The sequence below is a fragment of the Micropterus salmoides genome, unplaced genomic scaffold, assembly GCF_014851395.1.
Source record: "Micropterus salmoides isolate LMB-PRFRI ecotype aquatic unplaced genomic scaffold, ASM1485139v1 Ms_hic_scaffold_4, whole genome shotgun sequence".
Classification (NCBI taxonomy): Eukaryota; Metazoa; Chordata; class Actinopteri; order Centrarchiformes; family Centrarchidae; genus Micropterus; species Micropterus salmoides.
In genome coordinates, this window is record NW_024043372.1 from 26,684,188 (window position 1) to 26,702,447 (window position 18,260).

General features: G+C 43.3%; 2 protein-coding genes across 2 annotated transcripts in view; one reads left to right on the forward strand and one right to left on the reverse strand.

Annotated features, from left to right (window-relative positions):
* LOC119886364 (calmodulin-binding transcription activator 1-like) overlaps window positions 1-6,640 on the reverse strand; it is a 51,032-nt gene extending 44,392 nt beyond the window's left edge. The window contains 2 exon segments of the mRNA XM_038697045.1: window positions 4,514-4,609; window positions 6,616-6,640. Of these exon segments, the coding sequence (XP_038552973.1) occupies window positions 4,514-4,609; window positions 6,616-6,640 (121 nt within the window).
* A 2,904-nt stretch (window positions 6,641-9,544) lies between these two features.
* Window positions 9,545-18,200, forward strand: LOC119886366 (dnaJ homolog subfamily C member 11-like). Its single transcript, XM_038697046.1, has 16 exons — window positions 9,545-9,686; window positions 10,448-10,577; window positions 10,743-10,816; window positions 10,935-11,036; window positions 11,135-11,263; window positions 11,375-11,497; window positions 12,998-13,071; window positions 13,186-13,375; window positions 13,546-13,631; window positions 14,406-14,522; window positions 14,626-14,781; window positions 15,008-15,077; window positions 15,251-15,308; window positions 15,910-16,052; window positions 16,141-16,270; window positions 16,401-18,200. Exons 1-16 carry the CDS (start codon window positions 9,561-9,563, stop codon window positions 16,424-16,426), a joined length of 1,734 nt encoding a protein of 577 aa, XP_038552974.1. The 5' UTR covers window positions 9,545-9,560; the 3' UTR covers window positions 16,427-18,200.
* Window positions 18,201-18,260: the final 60 nt, after the last annotated feature.

The following is an 18,260-nucleotide window of genomic DNA, read 5'->3' on the forward strand; positions in this document are numbered from 1 at the left end:
ATTGATCCAGTACTTGATCTGGGATGACTTACTGGGATGTCTAAATTTTTGGCAGAGCAGTAAAAAGAGATCTCAGGCTGGTACTTTGTATGGATCAGTAATTATGTTATTCCAAATCAATGAAAGAGGAGAAAGCCAGGAAATTGCACTGCAACTATGTTTAATATTTCCACGTCATCTTCATATAAATGTCTCTTATTATATCTTATCCACTTATGGGTGATTCACAGTGATGTAGCGTGGTTGATAATCTTGTCGACCAAGGTACAGGGTACAAACAACAGCTAAGAGTGCAGTGCGCAGAGGAAGGTGCAGCACACTTATTTTTGGACGGCAGGTGGAGGTGCACAGAGCACCCGGGGCACAACTGGCAACAGATTTGGATTAAGAAGAAGCCATTATCATACATTATCAGTGCATTTGGGGTTTGTAACATTCATGGCCAATCACATGGGCATCTCTCATCCCCTTTAAAAGCAATGCGTTCCCCCACAGTGTTGTACAGACAGTTTGGTAATGGAGTAGAGGCTCCAGACTTGCTCCTCCTGAGAGTAAACTACCGGAGAGTCGCAAGTGCAAATGTACAGCAGACAAAGTGTTGCTATGGGGTTTAGTTTGAAGATGAAATCATGTTTCTGGACATACTGAAAGTCCCGGGAGCATCATGTTTCCAGCGCGTAATGATGCACTAGAATCTTAATCATCCACATGCCAATCACAGGTCAGGTAACATAAGGTTGGTAACCTTTCCCTCCTTTACATTACTGCCTGGAGATATAAGTCTGGAATATTATATACTTCTTATTATTGACAAATCCCATAAAAATACCAGAATCAACAATGAATTTATGCTACAAACAAGAATAGCCTATATAGCTTATTCCTCTCTGCCGTGGACCTCTTTTGCTTTCCAAAAATGCTTAGTTGTTCACATCAGAAAGCCACCCTGTTGCATTGGGTAACATATTTCTTCATTAGGATGAACATGGGTACAGCAGTTTATTTTGAGTCAATCCCACATACACTGTTACCTGCTGCTTTGAATACTCGTTAGAGCACCAAATCCAGAGCCGGAAGTACTATTTTAAATGTAATTATATATTGTGACTGGTGTTTAAAGTCTTTTAGCCACAGACAGGACAGAGAAGTATTTAAGTATTAAGAGACATAATAACATATTGTTGGATTTAGTCTTTTCATGGGATTTGTTGACAATGACAAAAAATATAGCCAGCCTTATCTGTTAATTGAAAAAACTTTTTTTTCTCCAGTGTAATACGATATGTGGAGAATGTATAACAAAACAGGAAAGTACAACATGAATAATGGAGGTTTGTGTCATGTTGGAGTGAGCTATAAGAGTGTACCAACACCAAAGCTACAGTATATGATGCTGCTGGATTAAAATTGCCCCTACTGCTCCTCTCCTGCCACTGTCGTGCACCCGTCGTGCAAAAAATCCCACTGCGCCTCAGGAAAATCCCACTTCACCAGTGCATAGCGTCCACACAAAGATAGTGTTTGTGAGTGTGTGCCCAACGGGTGTGCTGCTCAGAAGTCAAAAAGAGCAAGCACTCAAAGGTTATTGATAAGCATTTGAGTAGAGGGCGTCCATTCATGACTCCCCTGGGAAGATAGGAATTATACTCTACCTGAGGGCAGATGACAGAGGGAGAGAAAAAGAGTGATAGGTGGGGTGGGAGGGTCTGAGCGAGAGACAGAAAGAGGTAGAGACACTATGAGCCAGAGAGAGACAGAAGAATAAAAAAAAACTTGAGGATCAAAAGAGAAGATTTAGAAAGTACGAAACTTGCAAGGACAAGAGATGGAACAAGGTAACACAAAGACGCAAAGAGAAAAAAGTACTGTAGCGGGACAGGAGTGGGCTCTATGTGTGTGTGCTCCAGTGAGTGTGTTGGTGTCTGAGCATGTGTGTGTTTGTGTCAGTAGGAAGAGTGTTCAGGCACGTATGCTCCCCCTAATCAATTATGCATTTATTAATAGAAGGCCTGAGAAGACAAAATTTCAAACAGCTGAACGGTGCAGCAGCTTAGTTAAACAGCTGAATGGTGCAGCTTAGTTAAAGCCTAATTTCTTTTTTAGCAGCACTCCAGCCTCTCTGCTATGAATGCCAATCAGCGTTTAAACCCCACCCCTCCTGGCTATAACCCCCTACCCTCCCCCTGCTGTTCTGAAGAATTCTCATCAGAGCCTCGTCTTTGAAATGTACCAGAACCACCACATCAAACAAGCCCAATGCACATGCGTAGGCACACACACAAACACCCGCATGCACATGCACGCTCACACATGCAAACAGATACACACATACACACACAGGGTCTGCCGATCAAAGAACGAACATCACAGTATTTGTCCCAGAGTGGTGTTTCTTTACCAGTGACCTTGGTACCGAAATCCCTTTCAAAGCACACCTTCATGGGCACGAACATCTTAACCTATCGTCACGTTTACTCTCCCCGCTGACGAGGAATGGAAGACAAAACTTTGCAGATTTGTTGAATGCTGATGAGCTTTTACACCCCAAAGGGTTGTATCTTGTATTTCTAACAATCCTGAACCAGAGAATGCGTCCCTGTTTTAAGAAATTCAGCCTGGGAACTGTCGCAATCGTCTTTTCCATCTGTTCCAAATGGCTCTCAGTGGAGCTGTACTATGGTGTGACATGGGGCAAAAACTTCTCTTTTGTTTCTGGCTACCCAGGAAAATGAACCACCCTGAGACACGGGGAAAACACATCTAAATATGGAAATTCGGCATTGCTCACATTCATATTTGTATTTCAAATAATAAAACCGTTTCAATCCCTGCATTGCTTCTTGCGTCCCTCAGCAGCAAGCCACAAATTCTGGCTGTACATAGATCACTCACTCAGTTGCTAATCTAGTAAAAAGAGTCCATAAGAGTGACAAAGCCTGAATGCTAATGTGGAACTGCTGGCTCATTAAGTCATATAGAGGTATTCATGCTAAAAAGTAAAAATGTTCGACCAAAGTGAAACATTGCTTTGGTAGCCTATCAAATGCCATAATTTAGACTGGAATCACACAGAAGGGCAGCCTCCGACTGATGAATATTTTACCTCATAAAACTGTCATCTCCATATTTAACACAGAAACAAGCCAATGCCCTTGTGAGATGGCTGTCAGTTAATTATAAAACTCTCCTCAGTAAAGAGAGAGGAAAATGCTCCAAATGCAACTCTTAACTCTCCCGCTACTGATATTAGGAGGCGTCGGGGGAAATTTTCACATTTTCCCCCTTTTCGCGATGAAATTAATGTGACAGAAAGAAAGGCTCATTGCACAGAAGCTAGATAGAGGGTTGGGAGGGAGGGCAGGGGGGAGAGCCAGGGCAGGGAGAAGAAAGGGGGGAGCATAGCATGGGATAAGCGAGAATGCAGGGGGGGTGAGAGCAATGGGCAGAGGTGGGTGTGGGTGTGGGGTGGAGTGAGAGATGGGCGTGCATGCTAATTTTATCATTCTGCTGATAAACTTTTCCTCCAGTAATCCTCCAGCTGGGACGTGAGAACAGATAGGAGACAGGGATCGACTCGGGAAGTCTCAGCTCATATTAAACAGCCGTCCCAAACAGAACTCTCTGTTCTATGTTATTGTTTTTCAGATTTTCTGTAAATTCTTTATTTGCTATTTTTTTGACAGTCTTGTTGCCTCTCATCCCTCTTAACAAAATAAGAGGGTCTGGTGCAGGTATGAGGCCATCTGCTCCCTTTGAAATGAAAAAGGGGGGGAGTTTGCACATACCTTCCCCCTCTATACCCATAACCCCCACCAGCACCTCACTAAGCAGCGTGTCTGCCTGCTCCTCCTCACATCTGTTTACTTTCCTCCAATTTGTCTCTCTAACATACACGCACACACATGGAGGCAGAGACATGCGCCTGCATCATGTCCTCTGAAATCAATAACCAATCAAAACAATCATTGCCTTTATAGTCCTTCTAACACACCGCAGCAGTCACACACATGCCCACTCACACGCATACAAGACCACGGGGCGACCCAGATTACACACTCCATCTCACCTCTAGTTTAACCAGGCCCATTGAGGATTATAAATACATAATGTCATATGTACAGATTAGGTATGACAATAAACTCCTGATAGCCAAAGTAAGCTGGCCTTCTCTATGACTATGTGCAGTAGTGTGTGTGTGTGTGTGTGTGTGTGTGTGTGTGTGTGCGTGCCCACTAATACTGTACTGACATGCATGAATAAACATGATGTGTAACAGAGCTGAATTGGAACGACGTCTCAGCAGAGACACACAGAGATAGAGTGTGTGTTTGTTGTGTGTGTGCGTGTGTGTGTAAGTGTGATCTGTTACAGAGCAGATGAGAAGGAGACCTCAGTTCCCGCATCACATCATTCTGCCAGAAGGCTTTTATACTTGCTCCCAGAGTCACCCTACGCTACAGACAAATGTGCGCGCACACGCACAAAGAATGTGAAGTGTTTGTGTGTCTCTTACTGTTGGCGTCAGTGTCGTCACTCTTGGGAGGGGTGTGTCCTGTGTAACCAACAGCGATCCTGACCATTCGCTCTGGATTTCTTATCTTCTTCAGTCCTAGAAAGAGAGAAAGGCAGCAAGACAAAGACATATTTAGGAGAAGCTCCAGACTTTGGTTTCCTTGGCAGTCGCACACCTCACCTCATTCTTCCTCCTCTAAAGCCCAGAAACAAAAACTCCAAGCGATATGCATGTGGGCTGATCCATTTTCTGATCCACTAACTTGTATCCATTGTGTCCCCTGATCGATTGGCCACAGTAGATTCGCTGCCTCCATGTGTGTGACTAACTTGTACCCAGTTTTAGTTTCTCTCTTCTCTCATGATTTCTGTTTCCCTGACCACTGTTGCTATGATACAAAGTAGACCAACCGGCACAGAGGGAGATGGTCTTCCACGCTATATGGTGGATGTTGTTCTCATGCCCACTAGTGTACTCGCAAACACATCTGCCAGGAGACGGGATAGCTGTCTCCTGCCTTCGTTGCCCCTGCGATTCACTTGGCCTTCATTCAGCACGGCTTTGGCTCGTAAATTATTATGTCCTCCATACACGTAACACTCACATGGACAGAAACCTGTCATTCTGTGAACACGCGAGTCTGTCTGTGTGTGTGTGTATATACAATACGGGCAGGGGGATGGTTTTATACTTCAGTGGTACATAGCCTGCTGATCGGCCCATGGGCCATCTGTCTCATCTACATGTTCTTGTGTTTTCACGCAACGGGACTCTCAACCCACGGCCTTTCCCTTTGCCTCTGGCTAAACTCTGCATGCTTGCCTACAAGATTGTGTGTATGCCTGTGTCGCCTGCACGCTTGAAAATGTGGTTCACAAATGCATGACACTACTGGTGTAGTACAAGTTATCCAAAAATTGCCCGTTTAGAAAAAAATGTTGCTCGGCATCGCTCCCTAGTGGAGAGAAGGTCAAAGACTCCTCCTGTCATTTTCAGTATCACTTTGCTGAGGAAAAACATCAGAAGAATCGATTAAGAACAGTCTAATAATAAAGCTGATGTCTACAGCAACATTTGTGCTGTATGTCATTTTATCTCTTAAGGTGCTGAGGAACTGCGTGTCATCCGTAACAACACATTCAGCTGTTGTGTTTACTGGCTGGACGGGGATGTATGATATTTTAAATGCAGAAAAGAAAAGGGTACTTAGAGCAGAGTGACATAGGGGGGATGTTTATAAACAAACGTCAAACACACTGAGTAAGGAATAAAGATTTCATTAACCCATGAGTTGAGATGGAGATAATATTGGCATTGTGCTTTTTGGTCATCCTTTAAATAATTCATGAATGAAAGAATAACAGTGTGTGTGACTATAATAACCCCAGGAGTTTAGCTGAGGTAGTAAAAATGTAAACTAGATCCATACATGATATGACCTAAAACTGACACCCCCCCCCTTTCTCCTCCTCCTCTTCCTCCCTCACCAAATTCAGCCGATTCTCACCTTCACAGCCTTCGCAACCATAAGCACACACATCAACACCAAATGAACACAAACATGAACACACACACCAATACTGGATTGTGACTAAATAAATGCACATCGGGTCTGGGATGTTGCCTGTCTGTCAGGGAAGGAAATCTACGATTCACTGGATTATTTTATGCTTAAAGAGAGAGAGAGATAAACACACACACACATACACAGAAAGCATCTGAATTCCTTCAGCGTGAACCACTCTCGTCCTCTCTCATCCCCATCCCTTTTATGCTAAACGCTTTAAAAGCACTCATACACCAGCTACTCAGGGGGAAACGCTGGCAAGCACTGGACGGTGAAAAACTACCCTATCCCGACTCGCTCAGAGCCCACCGACAGGACAACTCTCCTTCCGTTATTTATATGCTGTCGGTTAACCGTGCTCCACACAGTCGCTGGTTCAGCACCAGCGTCGCTGTTTTCGGGACGGGCTGGAAGAAAGGGAAAGCCCTGCCGTTATCTCTCTCCCGCTCTATGCCTCCGTCCCTTCATCGCCTAGTCTGAACCCCGAATAGCGGGACTCTGCCACCTCAAATAAAAACCGTTATTTCTCTCTTACCTTCCGGCTTGTTTTCGGCAGCCATTTCCCCTCCGCCGCGCGCCTCATCCCTCCTCCTCCTCCTCTTCCTCCTCCTCCTCCTCCTCGACTCGACCTAGTGGTGGTGGAGGTGGTGGTGGAGGGGTGGGGGTGGACCACGCGCGTGCACAGAGAGGACAGCTCAAGGAGGGGGCGGGGCTGAGAAGAAGGGATGGGTGTGGGGGGGGAAGCGAGCCTGCCGCGTTCAGCGAGACTATTGGTCCAAACGGTGAAGACTGACAGCGGGGATCCGTGATGGTGACTCGCGGAATTCTCCATCCCTCCGTTTATACCTCCGTTTGCCCCGCCCCCCCCTCCCCCCCTACGTACACGCGCACTCCTCCTCGCTCCCTCTCTCCTCTCACGTCACCGAGCGACGTCTGTATTCGAGGACACCTTGACAGCCTCCCACAGCATCATCATCATGCTCATCATCGTCTTCTCACACACGCACACGCGCGTAAACCTACACACACAAACACGGTACGCGCGCGCACACACACACACACGCTGATACAAAGGCGCGCGCTCATTTCTTCACACGCAAACCCAGTGGGCTGTTGAGAAAATGCGATGTAAGGTCGCGTCCCACCATGAATTATGAACTCCTCTCGAATCTAAATGAAAAGAGCCGCCTGTGAGAGACTTTTCAGACGCGCGGTTTGGGTTTTGAGTTCAGTTCATGGTGCTGTCTTTCTGCTGTGGTGCTGGAGCTCGCGGTGCTGAAAGGACAGCTCCACGCGCCTACACAGGCTGTGCGCACCTGCTTTCTTTGAGCCGTGTTATTGAATTTGAGTGACGATCAGATCAGGTGAAAACTTACAGGATCAAATGAAAAACATGCCATTCGTCTCTACTTGCTGTTGCATATTTTGGCTGTATAGCAGGAAACCGTGGTCTCATTGCTGTAATATCCCTAAGGGAAGTTAAGTTTATAACGAGCCTATCACAATAATATCACTGATAGCCTACTACCGGTTTATACGCTTTACCCTTCTAAATAGTGCGGCTTAACCGGGACCATTCTTGTTTCAAACCCACACTGTCACTCGGTGCTTCAGGGTAGAATATCGTCTTTGCACCAAAGCCTTGTGTTTGCCAGAGACAATCCTCTCCCGTAGACACGCTTCACTGAAAACTGAGGTTCTGAATGGTTCGTCTTCAGCTATGTGTAGGCTTTGCGTCACCTCTGAGAGGCACACAAGGTTCCTGGCATCGACAGAGTTCAAGAAGGATGCAAGACGATAAGGAACATGATATGTAGCCATAAAAAAACCCAGATCGATTTAATTTAACCCCCTTGTCGTTGTCCCGTGCATGTTGATGTATGCACAAACAAGATAATTGTCATTTCATATGAATAAAGCTGTAGCCTACAATTAATGGAGCTTTTTCTTTACAACTTTTAAATCAAACTATATATAAATATAGTACTAATCTCTTATTAGGCTATATCACTTCAGTATCTTATAATTTTGAGCTATCTGTAGCCTACTTTACTCAAGTATTTCCAATGTATGACAAATAATTTAGAATGGTCTAATAATAAACTGATGTCCACAGGAAATATTCAGCACCTTGTGTCATTTTAGCTCTGAAGCTGATGTGTCTTATTCATAACAACACAATACTGTAGCCTACTTTTTACTCCACTACATTTATCTGACAGCAGTTATTGGTAGCCTACTTGTTGGATTAAATTTTTCATCCAAAAAATGGACATCTAAAATAATATACATGTTTATAGATTAAGCAACCTAACAGTATTTGTATTTGCTCCACCATGACTAGCAACAACATTAAAAGGCAGCCTATGTGATGATGCATCAGTAAGAACATCCTAAAAGGTGATTGGTGGAAAATGGTTTCAGGTCCTTTACTAAAATAAAATATTATATGCATACATAATAAGCATGGCAGGCTATGCATTCAAAAAGTTTATCAGCAAAGTATTATCAGAATATCTTCAGCATCCTGTCAGTGTTATTTCATTTATGATGTTTCTGAATTATAATTACTGTTGCATTACCATGTGAGCAGCATTTTAATATGTTGGCCCATAGGAAGCAAATTTAGTTTCATTTAGTAGTTCAAATAAAAATGCATAGTCTACTTTTCTAAAACCTGATATGTTTTGTTTGTTAAAATCTGAGTATGCAAAATAACTACAGCTGTCAGATAAATGTAGGAGTAAACAGTGCAATATTTCCTACAGAAATACAGTGGAGTATAAGTATAAAGTAAGTAAATAATGACTGCATAATGACAAACTACTTTATTTGTAGGCTTATTGAGTAGATCACACAAATTATTCCTAATTTAATTTGTGTAATCAAATTACCACACATCAAATCTGGGGAAAGGTAGTACTCCAGGAGTAGTGTACAAAATCCAGAGTGAGGGGCAGAAACGAGGCATTAATGGGGGCCCAGCTCGTATTTTCTCCATGGAGATTAAGATTACAGATTCATGTATTGTGCAGGAAGGAAAGGGGAAACACAGTTTGACTCAAGAGTTAATATGCAGTAAATGGAGAACAGCTGGTGTTGAACTGTTGGCAGTGGAATAGTTTATAAACTGCTTAAAACACACCAGGTAGGGTTTTTACAATTGTTCCGCAAGCTAACTTTAGTTAAACGGTCGTATTAGTTGTTCAGCCAATCAGCATTGAGAATCGGTGTCAACTAGAGGAGACGGCAGTCTACCGCTTGTTTGTTATTTAGTGAGAAAGAAAGCAAAGTAAAAAGACAGAATAGGCCGTTTAGGACGGTTTTACAACTTACAAATACAATACCTTCTAAAGACAAAACACTCCCCACAACCGTCTGCCTTCTTGTATGGAGAGGTCAGAACTCTTTCCCGCTGAGCTAAAAAAACAAACCAGCAGAGGGCAACAGAACGACTTCCGCTCCTCGTCTGGCTGACCAATGAGCTGGCAGAGCACTGAAGGAGTGGGCGGGAGCGTGCCAAACGCAAACATGGCGGCGTCCTTAGATGATGATTTTGAGTTTAATAATCAGGACTACTACTCTCTACTCAACGTCAGGAAAGAGGTATGGTTTATTTGTATTTATTTATTCTGTTTTACAGTGACGCCAGACGGCGACGGACCTTTCGCCATGACTGCCGGGTTGATTTCCGTTGTGAAAGTGGTCTGCAGTCGGTGCATCATCCTTCAGCTGAATAGCGGTCTTCTTCTTCATCAGCACCATCAGCCGTGGAGACCGGTTGATGCTGCAGATTCATGAACAAGCAAGATATTTCAGCGTTCACTTTACTTGAATGCAGGCAGTGTTTCCAAGATATTATGTCTGCATCGATGGGCACCTTCATAAATGTTAGCTGTCATTAAACTAGGGAGACTGAAAGGCCTGACAAGGACTTGTACTTGGACGTTGACCTGGATAACGTTAGGTAGCATTGGGTGGTTACTGAGGCAGACACCATAGCCTGACAGGAAGTAAAGTATCACACCTTTAATTCCTTGTTTAACGTCAGTGGACGGGTGTCTGTTTTTTAATCTCTTTAAAAATAGGAAGCTTTAATGCAGCAGTGTTGTGTCAGCACCCGGGAGTGGAGTGAATAATGATAAGTTGTTTAATCGATTAGTCAGTTAAGTGAAAACAATCTTCAACAATTTTGATAACCAATTATTTTCAAGTGAAGAAACTGAACTGTTGTTGGGATAAAAAAAAAATAGCACCTCACATTTAATCGGTTAATCAACAAAGTATTTGGCAGATTAATTAAATTAAAAAAAAACAAACAAATGTTAGTTGCTCAGGAGTGAGGCCTGTCCTTCCTCATGTGACAGGCTACATTGGAAGAGTTAAAGGCATCATATCGGAGGCTGTGTATGCTCTACCATCCTGACAAACATCGAGACCCAGAGCTGAAAAGCCAGGCCGAACAGCTCTTCAACCAGGTGCACCAGGCATATGAAGGTAAGGACGCATGCAGGTACACACCAACTGGAAGTTAAAACATTTAGTTCAACATTTTTATTGCATTTCTACGTGGGAAAAAAATACAGATGAAATCAAAAACATCAAGACAAAAACACAAAACATCTACATAAACTTAACCGTTATTCCTCTATTTCCCCTCAGTGCTGAGTGATGCTCACTCCAGAGCCATCTATGACATCTTTGGAAAGAAAGGGCTGGAGGTGGAAGGCTGGGAGGTATTTATTCTGTCCAACATACCATTTGTCTTAAATTTTAGTGGTTTTGCTGCTACATTATACATACAGTGTTAACATGTCCGCACTACCAAAATTTCATGGTGATGATGCCGTGTAGGTGGTGGAGAGGAAGAGAACTCCAGCAGAAATCCGAGAGGAATACGAAAGGCTGCAGAGAGAAAGAGAAGAGAGGAGACTGCAGCAAAGAACTAACCCCAAGGTCTGAATCACAGCTACTGTTAACTTCACTACTTTCACTGTATGTCCTGTGTGGGATTAATTCCTTCAATCTGTCCCCTTCACTCCTTCTTTATTCAGGGAACCATCAGCGTGGGTGTGGATGCAACAGACCTGTTTGACCGCTATGATGAGGACTTTGAAGAGATGCCAGGAGGAGGGTTTCCTCATATTGAAATCAACAAGATGCACATTTCCCAGTCCATAGAGGTGCAACAAAACACTCACGTAGAATTTGCCTTCCACACAGCTGCTTACGTGGGCCAGAGTCACTGTAGTGTTCTCTGTTTTATCAGGCGCAACTTTCCTGTCTTTCTTCAGGCTCCGTTGACGAACTCTGACACAGCAGTGCTCTCTGGTTCGCTATCTACACACAATGGGAACGGAGGGGGCAACATTAACATGACCGTACGAAGGGTTACGTCAGCCAAAGGCTGGGGAGAGGTACACACACCAACACATGTACACAAACTACCATATACAGTATCTCACAAAAGTGAGTCCACCCCTCACATTTTTGTAAATATTTGATTATATCTTTTCATGTGACAACACTGAAGAAATGACACTTTGCTACAATGTAAAGTAGTGAGTGTACAGCTTGTATAACAGTGCTAATTTGCTGTCGTCTCAAAATAACACATCACACAGCCATTACTGTTATCTCTCTCTAAGTGAAAATGTCAAATTGGGCCCAAAGTGTCAATATTTTGTGTCGCCACCATTATTTTCCAGCACTGCGTTAACCCTCTGGCATGCTTGGCCAGTCTATCACCTTTACCCTCAGCTTCTTTAGCAAGGCAGTGGTTGTCTTGGAGGTGTGTTTGGGGTCGTTATGTTGGAATACTGCCCTGTGGCCCAGTCTCCGAAGGGAGGGGATCATGCTCTGCTTCAGTAACAGTACATGTTGGTATTCATGGTTCCCTCAGTGAACTGTAGCTCCCCAGTGCCGGCAGCACTCATGTAGCCCCAGACCATGACACTCCCGCCACCATGCTTGACTGTAGTCAAGACACACTTGTCTTTCTACTCCTCACTTGGTTGCCACCTCACACACACTTGACTCCAACTTTCTTGTGCATCATCTTTAGAAGAGGCTTCCTTCTGGGACGACAGACATGCAGACAAATTTGAAGCAGTGTGTAGCATATGGTCTGAGCATTGACAGGCTGACCCCCCCACCCCTTCAACCTCTGCAGCAATGCTGGCAGCACTCATACGTCTACTTCCCAAAGACAACCTCTGGATGTGACGCTGAGCACGTGCACTCAACTTCTTTGGTCGAGCATGGCAAGGCCTGTTCTGAGTGGAACCTGTCCTGTTGAACTGCTGTATAGTCTTGGCAACTGTGCTGCAACTCAGTTTCAGGGTCTTGGCAATCTTCTTATAGCCTCGGCCATCTTTATGTAGAGCAACCATTTTTTCAGATCCCCAGAGAGTTCTTTGCCATGAGGTGCCATGTCCAACTTCCAGTGACCAGTATTAGGGAGTGTGAGAGCGATAATACCAAATTTAACACAACTGCTCCCCATTCACACCTGAGACCTTGTAACACTAATGAGTCACATGACACCGGGGAGGGAAAATGGCTAATTGGACACAATTGGGACATTTTCACTTAGGGGTGTACTCAACAGCAAATTTACACTGTTATACAAGCTGCACACTCACTACTTTACATTGTAGCAAAGTGCAATTTCATCAGTGTTGTCACATGAAAAGATATAATCAAATATTTTAAAACATGTGAGGGGTGTACTCACTTTTGTGAGATACTGTACATGCAATTTATAAAGCATAGACATAAACTACAACCTATACAAGCATGTTGTTGAAGAAGCATTTTGAATATGCTTTGTGTTAAATGTTAGTCTAGGATAATACAGATTTATTTTGTACTTGTGGCACAGACTTGCCTGTCTACAATCACTTGTTTCTGTGCAGGTGGAATTTGGTGCAGGAGACATACTTGGACCTCTAATTGGGTTAAAGGTGTTTCGCAACCTCACTCAACGGTGGTAAGCCCTGACTGTTTGATATAGGGAACTTAAGTACATAGTGTATTAACAACTGGCTTCCTGTCTCTTTAATGTTCTCTCTTGTTATCACCGCTCTATTATATCTCCGTCCAGTTTCTTGACAGCCCAGTGCGGCTTGCAGTTCTCCCCTCGAGGTTTGCGGCCAAGCTGTTCTCTGATGACGGCACGCCACCTGGATCAGAACACCATGGGTTATCTGCAGTGGCGCTGGGGACCCAACAGCGCCATGACCACCAGCCTGGTCCGCGACACAAAGAGCAGCCACTTTACTCTAGCTCTGCAGGTACACACACAAACATAACCCCAAGCACAAATGCATATACGCTGTTTGTAGGCCGGCATATGCAGTACACATCTACCTGCTGTCAGCATGGTAAGTATGGTTTGTGTACTGTAACTGAAATTTTACTTGTGCATCCTGTGTTACTTCACTCCCAACCTCACCCCTTCCAGCTGGGTGTGCCTCACTCCTACCTGATGATGAGCTACCAGTACAAGTTCCAGGATGAGGACCAGACCAAAGTTAAAGGCTCTGTGAAGTATGTTTGTCTGCTTACCTTGCCAGTTGCCTCAGAGGACTTCTCTGTAAGTCCACTGCTTTACCTGGAAGGCGCTCTGCGAGAGTATAGCTATGCAAAAAAAAAACAAAAAAAAAAAACATTCTAATGATTAGCTGATGGGATTTCCTTACTTAAAAGAGCAACAGCTGTAAACAGTGCTTTTCTGCCTGGTATTAAGTTATTCGTAAGTGACTAGAAGGAGTTTTTTGATTTGAAAATTTTCTTGTTTATTGCAAGAAAATTGTGAAATGATTGTGACAGAATGGGCTTTCTACTTAAGACTGTAAAAAGTTTTATAATTACATCAAAACAGTTTGTCTTTTCAAATCCTAGTTAGGTCAAGATCAAAAAAATATATTGTTTAGTGATCATTGACCTTACATATTAAACATCCTATATCACTAAACATGTGGCTGCACTTTTCTAAAAATAATAATAGTTGCATTGCAAAGCACATTTTCAAGAAAGAAACGCAAAGTGCTTCCAAGTGTTAGGAAAATGACAGAACATAAAAAGAGCTGCAGGAGATAAAAAACAGCATGCAACAAAGGGGAAATAAAGGAGTAAACACTAAAAACAAAACGTTTATAAATAATTTATAAATAAATGTAAAAGGCAATTTAACAGTAAAAGTTTTAAAGACAAAACATTTTCATCTCCAGTTGTTCTGGCTGGATAATTCACTGTCCCACTCTGCCTGTGTTATTGTCATCAGTAGCTGCGTACCTCTCATCATTTATTTTCTTCTTCCAGGACGGGCTGGTTTGGTACTGTGGTGGAATACGGAGCAGAGAGGAAGATCAGCCGACACAGTGTCCTGTCAGCCACTGTCAGCATCGGGGTCCCTCAGGGAGTCACGCTCAAAATCAAGTACTGGCCAAACCCAAACTATGATCTCATTCTCCAGTGGGTCCTTATCTCACTGCGTCATTATCTAATGTGTGTGTGTATTTGTGCTGGTGTTTGCTTGCAGGTTGGCACGTGCCAGTCAAACGTACCTGTTTCCAGTCCACCTAACAGATCAGCTTCTACCCAGTGCGGTCTTCTATGCCACCGTGGGACCCCTTCTGGTCTACATGGTCGTCCACAGACTGATTATCATCCCATATACGCAAGCACAGAAAGAGCAGTCAGTACATGTTCTGTCCTCGTAACCTCACATTTTAATCTGACGCTCAATTAACATCAAACTAATTTTAACATCATATTTTGTACGAGTTGGGAAGAAATGCAACATTTTGGTTGTGGGTGTCTTTAATACTATCTGGGATATCACTGTCATCACAGAGAGCCCCCACAGTGAATCCCAGTGGGTGACTGTTGATGTCTGCTTTGTGTGTCTCTGTGCCTCTCAGAGAGCTGGAGCTGCAGAGGAAGAGCTCAGCCACAGACATCGCCAAGAAGAAGCAGGAGGCAGAGTCTGCCGTGAGTACTCACACGCACATGCCAACGCACAGTTATTCATTGTGTGTGGGGATCATTGATCATTGTTTCTAGCTCTAGCACTCCTCATCTCATCTGAAAAAAACCCTCTCCTATCCTATGCTATTTTGTTCTCCTCCGCCCCTCCTCCTCTTTCTCCCTCGGCTCCTCGACAGGTTCTGCTGATGCAGGAGTCTGTGAGGAGAATCATAGAAGCGGAAGAATCCAAGATGGGTGAGGGAACACACTCGTACACACCAAAAGATTGAAAAACTGAGAACCTTTTTTAAGTTTGCAGCAATTTTGGTAAATATCCAAGTGTGTAATTCGAACACATATTTCTTGTAGCTGCTGTTAACTGCGTAGCACACTGTAGCTTCAGGGTTGAGTTTGACTTCCTTCATCTACTGCTGTGAAGCAAGTGATGATGATGGAGCCCATTTCTATGCTGTAGTGTTTACATAGGTTAAGCATACAAGTCTGTGCACAGAACACCAGAATGTACGCTGGCATAATTCAAAACTATGATTTGAGTGTGCTAATGGATTTCCTGTTTTGATTGTGTAGGGGGTGCATGTGGTTATTTGAGGAGTCGCTGTATGGGATGTGTTCACACCAACTAGATGGTCTGTCCAAGAAGTAGATGTAGAAACTGCTATATGGTACTGGTATCAAGCTAACGTAGCGGTTGTGACATAGGACTCGTATTCACTGTTATTCTGTGCATTATTCCAGTCTGTCTGTACTGCTCTCTGTTTTAAAGTGAACTTCACAATTCATATATATGTGTATATATAGGTCACACTTAACAGTTACACTCTATATTACTATCTAGGCCTGATCATCCTGAATGCCTGGTATGGAAAGTTTGTGTCGGACACCAGCCAGAAGCAGGAGAAAGCAAAGGTCATCGACGTCACTGTGCCTCTGCAGTGCCTGGTCAAGGACTCCAAACTCATCCTCACCGAGTCCTCTAAGGTGCGTGCATGTGTTCACATGTCAGCGAGTCTATTTGATTACCTGCAATTCTGTATGCATTGCATGTGAGCTCTTTCTCTGTGTGCAGGCAGGGTTGCCGGGATTCTACGACCCCTGTGTAGGAGAGGAGAAGAGTCTCAAATTACTGTACCAATTCAGAGGCGTCATGCACCAAGTGATCTCTGCAGACGCCGAGTCGCTAAGGATACCCAAGCAATGTAAGTGTGCAGTCGCTTCACCTAAGACCTTGTATTATTACAATATAGCTGCACACTAATTACAACATGGCGAAAGTCTACAATATATGCATGTATCCATGTTCAATTTATATATCTTTTGTCTTTTCAGCTCACAGAATTGATTCTGAGTCCTAGGAGCCCACCACCGTTGGGAGCACAAGAGGGCAAATGCAGATAAAAACAGACTTTGTGTACACAAAAGAACAAATGGAGGAGACACATCAACAATTAGTCTGTTTCTCTCCCTCTGGTCCTCTCCTGTCATGATATTAGTGAGTCTGTTCATCGAGTTCCTCCACTCCTCCCTTTCCTGTGGGCCGACAGAATACAGGAGTCGGCTCAGTTTCTACAAGGCTGTTACCCTTTGTGTCTCTTAGTCTGCTACAGCTGACAGGGCTGCTCAAATTATCTGCCTGCTGCAAGAGATCAGACATTGGCCCTGAAAATAGTTTTATATATGCACTACTACAGAGGAACATGGTGAAAGTGCACAGATAAATTTAAACATGTTTCTTGGCATGTGTTAAGTCAAGTATATACAAATGAGCTGTGTTGTAGTTTTATCACATATCACTGTAGTCTTCAGTGTGTGTGTGTGTGTGTGTGTGTGTGTGTGTGTCACCCTGGTAGTTTGAATCGAATAATGTCATAACATACCAGTCATGTCACCAACTCGTGCAAATATTTAGTATCACTGCAGGATCGTGTCTCAGTGACTCTGAGGCAGGCCAGGACTAAGGAGTGATTGTGTTACTTGTATTTTTGTTGAAATTTCTCATCCTTATTTATTATGCCTTTTAGTGACATGTCTGCTGCTCATGAGGGTGCCAGTCAGCAGGGGTAAAATGGTGCTGAAACTTACATCTGTGACGGTTGATGGGGGGGGGGGGTTGCGATAGGCCGATAGAGATGCCCTTTGATGGTTCCGATCCAACCAGTGAGACAGGCTTGAAGTCTTCATACAGATTTTTTAATATCTCAGGCTAGACTGCAATTTAAAGGCAGAAATTCCACTTAGACTTGAGTTAATTGATTATATCTGTGCAGTTGCAGCCAAAACAGAATTTCTTAGTATGATTTTTAATACACTGAAGGTTATAGTTTGTATTTTACTAAGAATTTATGGCTGGGTTGCGACCAGTTGGTCAACTCTTAAAGTCATGAAGGCTCAGCGCAGTGATGTTGACATTTGGAAATCTAGTATCCTATGTTGTACTAGAAGTACAGTAAATTTTTAATATCAAATGCACATTACAACTGTGAACCCAACATTTAATCAAGACTTTATTCTATGTTCTAAACTGTTTATGTGTTAGTAGTTGTTAAAAGTGGATTTCCACTGGAACCACAAAGGGAAACATGAAAGAGCGAGAGTTAGTAAGTTACTCCTCATTTTGTTGGGGGGATCCCTGAAAACACTATTAAACTGTAGCATACAAATGGCATTTTATTAAATACAAAAGTAATATTTTGCACACAAGGCATTTACAAGACATATTAGAGGCTTGTCATGAAAGTGGTGCTGAAGCCTGTAACTGAAGCTGTACGCTTTTACTGAACTCCAGAGTTTGCATTGAAGAAGTGCTGACCAGTCAGGTTGGCTTTATATACACGGTGCCCTACTTTGATTCATTTTAAGTTTTCCATTGTTGTGATAGGCCTGTCTTGCTTTGGGGTCACTATTACAGCAGCCATTTTTCACTGATCATGTTTGTAGAATTTGTCTTACTTTTTTTTTGTTTTACAAGTGTTCTGTAAAGTATTTTGACAGGTCAGCTGGTCACCTCTGCTCTAGTGCCACCATGAGGCCAGCACAAAGACTGCTAATCCCGTCATAGTATGTAAATGTACTGCTTCGGTTGAGGAGCCTGTGTTCCCTGTAAAGAGTACAATAAATATGAACAGATCACATTTGTCTTTGATTTTAAGAGCAATGCAGACTGACCAGCCAGTTTAAAAAAAAAAAAAA